This window comes from Ciconia boyciana, chromosome 2 (genome assembly GCF_034638445.1).
Source record: "Ciconia boyciana chromosome 2, ASM3463844v1, whole genome shotgun sequence".
NCBI classification, from domain to species: Eukaryota; Metazoa; Chordata; class Aves; order Ciconiiformes; family Ciconiidae; genus Ciconia; species Ciconia boyciana.
Window position 1 is genome coordinate 97,198,476 of NC_132935.1, and position 11,010 is coordinate 97,209,485.

General features: G+C 47.5%; 1 protein-coding gene across 1 annotated transcript; it reads left to right on the forward strand.

The window, feature by feature from the left end:
- Positions 1-938: 938 nt before the first annotated feature.
- LOC140647236 (N-acetyllactosaminide beta-1,6-N-acetylglucosaminyl-transferase-like) lies at positions 939-9,383 on the forward strand. Its single transcript, XM_072851599.1, has 2 exons — positions 939-1,665; positions 9,376-9,383. The coding sequence occupies exons 1-2, from the start codon at positions 966-968 to the stop codon at positions 9,381-9,383; spliced, it is 708 nt and encodes a 235-aa protein (XP_072707700.1). The 5' UTR covers positions 939-965.
- Positions 9,384-11,010: the final 1,627 nt, after the last annotated feature.

Below are 11,010 nucleotides of genomic sequence, written 5' to 3' on the forward strand. Positions count from 1 at the left end.
TCTTGAAAGAAAATCTCTTCTTCTGAGGACTCCCCCATGTCTTTACCAGCCACCTCCCTCACGTAGACAGGTGGGAGAACTTGTCTCACAGGACAAACAAGAAAACAGACAAACCAGGATTTCAGAGCAAATTGTTTTTGCATGCTGTCTTATGATCCTGGTCACACAAATTCTTGTTGCTGCACAGGGTTAAGAGGTGACCGTGTCCATCCTACCCACATTTGCTCATCAGCTTCTCTCCATCCTCCTAACTCTGACAGCTTAACTCTTTGATTTCTCCCTATTGCAGTTCTGTAAGATGACAAAAGTTGAAAAAAAAAACCAAAACCCAAACAAACCTAATTTACTGTTGGAGAACCTGGAAGGGACTCAAATAGATTGGATGAACATGGGAGTGAAGCCCTGCGTCCATGAGTGGGACTTCTCATGCAGCTAGGAGGGTTGCAAGTGCAGTGGCCACCACCAGAAGGCAGGGCCAGACTGCAGGGCGGACGTACCCTTGCCCCCAGCACTGCCAGCACCAGCCTGGGGGCTCGCTCTGGAAACGCGCCATGAAGGCGGCAGGCGCAGGGAGCACCCTGCGGCGCTGGGCCAGCTGTGGGCGGTGGCAGGACTGCCCTTCCCAAGCGTGGGAGGTGGCTTGCGGCAGTGTGTTTCATGGTCAGCCTTGCGTTTGTGTCCTCTCGGCGTGGGACTGCCTGGGAGGTGCCGGCCGGGCCAGGCGTGGGCCAAGGCTGGCAGTGTGGGCCATGCGGTGGCGGCGGTCAGTGGGGATGCTGGTGGCCGCCACGGTGCTGCTGGGCGCTGCCATGCTGCTGAGGCATGGCAGGCAGTGGGTGGCAAGTGGTGGGAGCTCCCTGGAGGCCATGGCGCTGGAGTGGGCGTGTGGCACACCGCCAGACAGGTGGGCCCCCCGCCTGCAGGGCAGGTGGCTGCGACCAGCGCCGGGGGAAGCGCCCTGCAGCATGTACGTGTCCCGCAGCCACTACATCAGCCGCGCCCTCTCGGCCGAGGAGGCCGCCTTCCCCGTCGCCTACATCATGACCCTGCACAAGGAGTTCGAGACCTTCGAGCGGCTCTTCAGGGCGGTGTACATGCCGCAAAACGTCTACTGCATCCACGTGGATGCCAAGGCGCCGGCCCCCTTCCAGCAGGCGGTGCGGCGCCTGGTGGGCTGCTTCCCCAACGCCTTCCTCGCCTCCCGGGCGGAGCGGGTGGTCTACGGCGGCATCTCCCGCCTGCGGGCCGACCTCCACTGCATGAGAGACCTGCTGGCCTCGGCTGTGCCCTGGCGCTACCTGCTCAACACCTGCGGCCAGGACTTCCCCTTGAAGACCAACCGGGAGATCGTCCGGCTGCTGAAGGGCCTCGGGGGGAAGAACGTCACCCCTGGGGTGCTGCCACCCCCCCACATCACCGCCCGCACCAAATATGTGCACAAGGAGCAATTATACTCTTTCTTTTCTTTCATGCTGTGGACATTTGTGCGCAAGGCACCCCCGCCCCACAACATCACCATCTACTTCGGCTCCGCGTACGTGGCTGTCACCCGGCCTTTCGTGGAGTTCGTGCTGCATGACCAGCGTGCCATCGATCTGCTGGCCTGGTCCGAGGACACCTACAGCCCCGACGAGCACTTCTGGGTGACGCTCAACAGGATCCCAAGTGAGTACACCTTCACTTTTGTTTTCTGTAGATACACGCATGCATGCACAAGTGCACAAATGCACGCACACACACACAGACATACATCTGTAAGTCTGAGGCTGACTTTCACAAAGCCTAGATGAAAAACTTAATCGGATCATAATTGATATAAAAGGCTGATCTATCAAATAAGCTTACTTGCCCTTTTTGACCACTGAGGGAAGAGATGACTGCGCCGTGCAGAATGTGGGTTGCCATTCTGTGTCTGAACAGGAAGAAGCCCAAGGGACCTAAGTTCAAATTGAAATTCATGGACATTTCAGCTGATTTAAACCTTTTACCTGTAAAAATTAAGATTAAGAAAAGAGAAGGAATAAAGATTAAGATATGTAGGGTATGCAAGCATTGTAGCGAAGGTGTTTTTTACAAGATGTTCATTTTGCTGGTCGGAATTTTATTTTTCCACAAATAGAAGTCAATTCTTCCCTCTCTATCTATTACTCCAGAGCCAGAAAATCTGCGTTCAGGCTCAAATCTACTTCTAGTCTTCATGTGCTTTTCTGTGGGCACACACACATGCACACACACCAGCTCTCCTGTAACACCTGCAAAAAACCCACGTACTCATAACTACTGCCTAAACTGTATTGTACAAGGTCAAGGATTTGTTCAGAGAAACAGAATCAGAGCCAGTATTTTCATCTTTACCTTATGCATTTACAATTAGTTTTACCTCGTTCCTACGAGTGGGAAAGGGTCAGAAGATGCACAGGACTTCTCCCCCATGCACATTGCTTTTAGAAGCACCTGGTAGGACTTTACTGCTCCTGACTCCCTAGAGCTTCACAGCAGCCCAAAGCAGGGATATGAGGAATGGAAGCAAGGATAAATTTATTCTCCTGTCTTTTTTTTCCTTTCCACCCTTGCCCTACTGTAAATTGTGAGAAACGAAAACAAGGAGCAGTAACAGAGAGGCAGAGCATGTCTACTTTAATCTAAGCAGCGGACTGTGGGTCCATTTTGCAAGGCCGGCCTGCTTTCAAATTATCACATAGCTCTCTCTGAGAATAGTGCTTGCTCTTCCCGTAACTGTATTTTATAACTGGCATGCACAAGTTGCACAAACGATTACTGATCGAGGTATTTATGGTATAATCATCAGCATACATTATTTGTAGCTAGCTGACTTTTCCAGGAAGCTGGTTGCTGTGATCTTATTGTAGTCCATTGCCTCAGAAGCAATAAACCTGGGACCAGATAAGTTCTTCACAATCAGAAAGCTTTAGATGGTTGCCATTTGTTGTACTGCACTGTGTAGCTTATGTAGGCTGTGTATTTAATTGTTTATTTCCATGATCATCACTGTGCGCTTTCCAGTGTTGCACATTGGCGTAACATTTTTTTGTGCTTGTTCTCTTTGCATCTGAAAAAGAGGAAACATTTCCACAACAGATGTTTCCTTCCTCTTCCTTTATTCCCTGCCATCACTTTAGGGTGAACAAAAGTGGCCACGCAGCTCTGACAGATGTACTCAGGACTCAGGGCTGCTGTTGTCCAAAATTTTGAATCCAAACTTGTAAGCGTAGCATGGAGTGCCTCATCTGAATGTATCTGAGTCAGATCCAGAGCTCTGAGCAACTCTGGGGCGAGAGGTCCCTCTCAGTGCATAGACTGTTAGCCTGGGACTTGGTTCCTGGCTCTATCAAAAACCTCTTGTCCAAGTTTGGCCAAGCCACTTCCTTTTAGCTTTTCATGCATACAAAGGGAGATAATAGTGTCAAGCAGTGGTCCAGCTGTTAGAACAAATAGTTGGAGGCCTCCAGGCAAGCCGAGAGATCATTTAAGGACCAGTTTGGATGTACAGCATATCATGAAAGAACTAAACCAAACAGATATTCGTAGTTTCAGACAGCCATGATAATCTCAGTTCAGATAAAAGATAAAAAAAGACTGTTTGGTCCCCAAATCTTAAAATAGCATGCTTATTACCCAGAGCCATGCAATGAAGAGCAAGATTTTTTTTTTAGCCCTCTAAAGGCTAGAGAATTTCAATTCCCTTTCAATTCCCATTCAGTTGGTTTCCAAATAACAGCCTTAACTTATCTTTGGTATTTATCTCAGGCCACTTATCTCCCACATGACTCCTGTGTGACAGAAAATTCTTGAAAGTCACTTTTCAGATAAAAGAAGCATGGGGAAATTAAGGGAAAGTATTTGCGAAGTATGTAGGTTTGAAGCGACTGGCCCTAAATCACTTCCCCTTGGTTGCACAAGAAGGTCACACCATCGCAGTGCAGGTTAGTGGCCACGTCCCAGGCCAGCAGCGTAGCCACTGGGCCACCTTTCCTCTCTCTGCTCATGTAGAGCAGAAAGCAGGTGCTGGTCACTGTGGGAGAGGTGTGCATCCACAGACCATGCTACTGAGTCCTTCAGGGCAGCCTTACTGAATCCTCTTCCAAGCCAAAATCCTGTCCCCACTTTCATGCAATAGGGTCACAGCATATGCATGACTTGGGCTACAGGCAGTCTCTAGTGATAATCCCCCAGGGTACGCACTGATACGTACATTGACATGCACACACGTTGGTCCACTAGTAACTTACACATTGTTCAAGTGGGAAAATAAAGGTCAGGAGAAGTAACAGCAGCATTTCTCCTTCAGAGACACCAACACGCTTTACAAGGGAGATCAGTGCTATTATTTCCCATTCACAGAAGCAGGCAGAAAGGGGAGAAATGACATTCCCAGTGTCTTAAACCAGGCCATGGGCAAAGCCAGCACTGGAGCACTGACACCTGACTCCCGGTCTAATGCACTGGATTAAATTGCTTTTGCAGAATTGGCTCATCTACAGAATAACAGAGTGTGGTTGCACTGTCACTTCTGCACCAGCCCCGTTCCTTTACTAAGGGTGAGGGTGCACAAGATGGCTGAGCGCTAAAAGCTCATTGTTGCCAAAACAGGAAATTTTCTCTTGCTCATCCCTTCCCACTCCCTTCTGCCCACAAGCCCTGTGACAGGAGCCTTGCCAGTTCAACTCACTAGTTCTGAAGAAAAACAGTCTACTTTTTTTCTGAGTCTGAGAATTGAATGGACTTGGTGAAGAATCTGTCCAGTACTGAAGTCAGCACAAATTAAAGCTGTGAGTGAACATGCAGATGTGAGCAAAAAGGAGAGGAAAATGGGAAGGAGAGGAGGAACAGGAGCCAGACCTTCCCCTTTCAGTGACAGTGAGCCATGCGCCTGGCTCAAGCCACCTTCTACAAGGCCACCTGCATACAGGCATTTTTTTAACACCTGAGCTTGGAAAGGTAGGGCAGAAATGTTTAAAGGCATTACCCATGTTTTATCAGTATCAACAGTTTCTGTACAATTTTCCTCCCAGTACAGACAAGAGATGTATTTGGGGAATCCAACACTGCTAGTTGAACATATTTTTGTTATTGTATTTAAGACATATTTCTAGGAAATGAGGATATGGAGATACAAACTTTAACTTTAAAGTCCCATGGGTTAGATCAGTCTTACAAACTTTGCCTGTCTAAAACTCACATGCTCAGGTCTTTACGCTAAAGCTTTTACCTATAGGAAGTTCTCTCACATTGATCACAATGAAATAAGTCATAGCTTTGCCTGCTTTAATCTTCAAGATTATACCACCCTCCACCTGACAAGTTAGCTATAAGGAAATATTCAAGAGTGCATCCTCAAAACCAAAATAAATATGTTAAAAGGGCTAGCCCATAGTCTGAAGAACAAATGTCATCTGTGTGCCACAGGTAATTTACTGCAATATCCTGTAAAAATAGCATCTGTTTTCAACGTTGACCTTTCTGCTAGGTGCTGCTGGCACCAGGTTCATCTATAGAGATGATTCTTCTGTCTTAAATGGTCTGGGTTAACACCAGTCTGGAAAATGTAAAAGAGTTTATTTGAAATCAGTCCTTGCCCTGCATCACTACATAGTCCTACAAATGGCTGTGCTGGCAGGACTGAAGGGGCTTGGTGGTTATGGGAACAAACAGCCAGGGTGTTTCAGGGACAGGGAATAAATCTCCAGAGGCCAGCAGTACATATTTAGGTAAGAGGCTTATCTCCCAGAGCACTTTAACCACCATTCTCATTCCTTCTCTCAACACTGTGACTGAATGCACTTGTGCATCTGCAAAGCAAGTCTCTTTCCTACTTCCCTGAACCTGTTTTCCAAGTTTCTTGTTCAGGTTTCGTTTTAGATAATTTCTCTCAAATTCAGGCGTGCCAAGAAGGTCCTATTTTATCCAGAGCAGAGGGCTCATCATGCTGCTGTTACTATGTGAGGCCTTTCCCGCAGTCCCTCTTGACAGCCTCTTGGCAAGCTGGCCTCTGTCCTCTCTGCCCTGTTACAAAGAGAGTAGAACTGTTACTGCAGCCTGGGAAAGAAACCCATCCAAGGCATTGTCTCTTTTACCCTTCTTATCCTTCCCTTGTCCAGCTTCTCTGGGTGTACTCAGCTGTACTCAGGGTGACTTGCTTTACCGGGGTACATGCAACTGCTTCTGCCACGTGATGGGGACAGCAGTGTTTTAAGTCGCTGTCTTTAGCTTCAAAACCTAACCAACGTGCATGAGATGCCGTACCACTGAAAACTAAATGGGGTCTTAGCTATTTAGTCATCAACAGATGCTGGCAGAGCATCCTCTTCCCCACAGGGCCTCTGACCAGAACCAGCCCTGACGTGCCCTTCACTCTGTTCACTAGTGGATATGAAGGACCTCTCCGTTCCCAGGGCAGGAGTTGCTACATCTGGGGGCCATGGCTACAGCTGGATTTAGAAGTGAACTGCAGTCAAGACTCAAGAAATTGGGTGAAGAAGCAGAGAAGTCTGGGAACACTCTTCTGGGAGCACACTGGAAAGGCACAGTGGAGTGTTGCATTGCGATATCCAAGCTGGCCAAATACTACAAACAGTCTAGGCACAACAAGAAACTCAGCTGTCTCAAGGAGAAACTGGGTTTTGCAACTGCACTCTGATGCTTTTGGGGAAGGATTATTCTTAGCAGGGTGCTGTGCCCCCAGGGTTCACTGTGTGACTCCACGGAAATTGCATCAGCACAGCTGAGAGGCCTGTGCAGAGCCACGAACACGAGGAGCGAGAACTTTGGGAATATGCTTCATCTGGCATTGTCACTGAGGGAAACGGTTGAGGAATCGCCACCATGCAACTAGCTGGCATGCCTCCAGAAGGCATTGTGTTGCTGCACAGACAGAAGCACAGCGCTCTGGACGCAGGCTTTGCACAGACATGTTTGCTTTGCTGATTGTGGTTACACAATTAATGTTTTAGTTGGGAGCAGAAGCATGCTTCTGAATTGCTTTCCTCCAACTGTTCCCTCCTACTGCACCCTAGTTTTATTACTCAGATAATGATCTTAGTGCACGAGGGCTGGATTCCTTCTCCAGTGGAACCAAACCAGGAGATGTGTATTAGCAGCACCTCTAGTGCACTGCAGCAGCTAAGGGGGACATAGGGATCTGAATCAGGGAACAGCCTGCACCACTGCCAAGCGCAGTGCTGGTCCTAAAGCTCACACTGGCAATTATGTGCCAGTAGAAGACTCCAAAATGCCAAGGGCTCATGTTGCATAAGTAGCTAGGTGATGCATGGTCTTCCACAGTCCGCCAGTCTGGTTGATCCTTCCTTATCTTTACAACATTTCTCCTGCCTCAATATTCTTTCCTTGCTCTCCATCTTTTGCCATTTCTCCCATGCTGAACTTCCTTGTTCAGCTGTCATTTGTTTTTCAATGTTCCCCTTTCCTATTGCTTTCCTTATTTCATGGTAAGTGCAGGAGATTGCAGGTTCTGGCACTCACCCAGGATCCTTGTTCTTGGAAATCACAAAAAGCCCTGCAAGAGAACACTCGCATCCAGGCACACTGCTTTTTCTACCTCACCCCAAACCCTGTACCAATGTCTCCAACTCAGATGCACGTACGGCAGGGGAGTGTGGGGACACACTAGGCTGCTGGGGGATCACTTGTCCAGGGCATCGGTCTCAGTTTTGCACAGATGCAATGAGTACTGCCAGTCCCATGGTAAGAGCTGTTAAATCCTTAGCAATCCCCTCAGGCTATGAGTTGCAAGAGAAAGTTTGCATGTAGCAACTGGCTATTACAGAAATCACCCACTCATTCCCTGCCCTGTACGAGTGCCCAGTTATGTTCTGGCAGGTGAGCCAGGCTGCAGATGCATCCTGCCATGCTGGAGCAGCCCTTCTAAGCTTCCATGAAAAGATGCTAACACGTGGTTCCTTTCTCTCCCCCAAAATGCTGGCGATGCAGCAATGGTGCCACGCTCAGCAATTCTTTGGTTCCTGTCACTGCAGAGTGCAATAGCAACAAGTCAGGGGTGGTCTGCCCTTGCACAGAGTGCAAGGTGGGTGGTTAGCACCCATGCCAGCCTTTAGCCACAGTAATGCACCTCTCTTTCCTGCTGTCATTCTGGCCAGCACAAAATTCACCCAGCCACCCACAGACAGTATGGTTCTGCCTCTGGGATGTGCCTCGGTCATACACATCCCTCCACAGAGATCATGAGTGGCGCTTGGCAGTCACGTGGTGTAAGGGAAGCTGGAGCTTTGCAGGGAAAGTGCCAAGGCAGAACCACTTTTATTCCTGGTTTCTGCAAGAAGCCTGCAGAATGGGGACCAGCTGTGGGTCATGTGTCCCGGGGGTGGGGGGAAGGAGCACCATGTCATTTTTGCTCTTGTGCCGGCCTGAAAGGGACATTGGGTACACAGCATGCCATCACTGCCTGCTGCAAAAGTAGACAAACGTTTGCCATCAGTGTGAACGTGAGGTAGTTGATTACCAGAAGGCATGGCCCACAGCATCCTGTGCAAGCCTGGAAAAGCAGACCACACTGTGATCTGAATGGGTAGATCACAGAACCACAGGGCCTCCAGCAGCTTCCTGTAGAGCACAGGCACCTGGGGACATCAACAACCTCAACCTCTTTGAGTGAGGTTCTTTCTCCCGTGGCTGCTAATCTGACATGGAAATTGGGAACCCATCCATGGAAGATGATTTTGCATTCTAGCTTGTGCCTGCTTTTCCAAGGATTCACCCAGCTGTGTGCCTACCACAATTTTAAGTGTTCTTGACGCAATTGCGTATTGTGTCTGTCAAAGTGCAAAGACTCAGAATCCCCTCATCTCTGAGCAGGATGAAGGTTGCTAACGCATTCGTTCATTTTGTCAATGATCAGGAAGGAATGAAAATGATGGATACTTTTGTTTGCAAGTGGAGTGTTAAACCACCCCCAAACTTTGAAAATATATCTGCTCCATCCTGATGGTAGTTCCTCAGTTGGGAGCTGACTGGTAGACAGAAAAATAAGGAAGACAGTTGGCATACAGTATGTCTCAGGTAATGGCAGGCATGTGGTGGGTAATGCTGTGAGTCAAGCTAGTACGCTCTCAAGATGGGAGTTGTCCTTGTTAAAATTTCACTGCAGTTTATCTGAAACAGTAGCTTCGCATCCAGGCGAGAGCTGGTGGCTCTCAAGGAACATCTCACTCACATGCCTTGGATGAGATACAAGAGGAATACCAGAAAATACTGAGTAGCGTTGCTAACACATTAATCAATCACATTAGCCAATTCCTTATTTCTAAGTTTTTATACGGCCACTTGCTTATACAAACACACCCGTTTTTTGTTTTTGTTTTTGTTTTTGTTTTTTTACAGATGTTTAGCATGCACTGAACTTCTCACTACAGCAACTTAATAATTCATAACTACTTTGGTAATTCTCCATCCCACTGTCATTTGTAGACAGGCTCTTGGAACAACCTTCTCTGCAACACGTGCATTATATTAATATGCACCACTGCGATTCTGTTCTGCCTGCTAAAATTGTTCCTTTTCCTTGTTCTAGAAAAAAAAAATTGTACCTATGTCTGCATTGTTATTCATATAACTAATCCTTGTTTTCTTGTTCCCATTCTCCATTATTTTGATGAGACTTCCTGATTGAGCAAGAACTTCTCATATGAATAAGCTATGAAAAAAATAGGGATTTTCCTGTGACTGTTATTGAGTCTCATGCCCGCAAAGCTGTTGTAATCTCATCATCAAAACCTCTTTTTGCAAAACCTGCTTAAGAGAAGGTGTGGCAACACAGTCGCAGCAATCACAAATACACCTTCTTCATGGCAGAATTTCCTGAAAAATTACTCTTGTCCTCTATCCACCATTCAGATATTATAGTTCATCTGAGAAGATATAACTTAAAATAGGGTTTCGTCCATGCAATCTGCAGTCATTGGAATTTAAACACTGCTTTTAATAGGAGCAATACTTTGCTTCACAACCAATTATTTGCTTCTCACTAAAACACTACTTAGTGACAACAGGACAAGGAAGGGTATGTCTTCAAGAAGTCTTTTTGAAAAGCCACAGCCTAACAAATGGACTTGCACTCCTTCACTTGATTCTCCTTTATCTTCACAACTATCAGACATTGGTGTAGTAGGCTTCAAACAGCACAACTCCTTGAAGAACAGAATCAGATGAGAGTAATTTAAGGAAGAATATTTTTCTTTCTAAATTCTGGCATCAGGTAACGTCTGTCACAACTCATGCACATAACCAGCTAAATGTCAGTCCAGCTGCAGTAAGAGAGACTTTTCTTGGTGTTCTCAGAGGCTGAGCTGCCAACAGCCCTTGTTTTTGTTAGGGGGGCACTCCAGTCAGGCCACCTGAACCTGTCCCCTCCTTTCACCTACGAGCAAATTCATCTGACCGACACCTATGCATGTTGAGAGACAAACCCTGACACCAGCACTCTGCCTGGGCAGCCGGGGTGGAAGCTGGAAGAACCATGCCTGAACGGGTGCCAGGGTGGGCACCGGCAGTTCCTGCAGAGCGGCTCTCCCGTTGGCTGTCCTCGGCACCCAGCGCGTCCCCACAGGTCCGGCTCACTCCTGCTCCAGGAAGCTGGTGTTTCCTGAACAGCCCTGTAGAGTTCAGCTCCTCTGATGCAGGACTGCAACCCTGCCAAAGACACTAGAGTTAGCTTATGGGTCAATAACAGCTCAGAAAAACCTCTTTCAAAACATACTGTCAAATGAAGCTACTAGAGCTGAGACCCTTTCCTTATTATCCGTCAGATGATTCAACACAGGAGGTGCAGTTTAGCTCTCTTATGACTGTCAGCAGCCTGATGGCTCAAGGAGATGGCATGCATTGCCTTAATCCAGACCACTGTCTTGAAAGAAGTAGTTTTAAATAAGCTGCTTTTTTTCCTGAGTTTTATTTCCTTCTCTGCGGGTTCTGAGGTCTGCTTTAAAGCTTGACAATTTTGAGTTTATTTTAGTTAAC

Bases quoted from the DNA above. Each gene is read 5' to 3' on its own strand.
- LOC140647236 (XM_072851599.1), top strand. From the start codon at position 966: ATGTACGTGTCCCGCAGCCACTACATCAGCCGCGCCCTCTCGGCCGAG.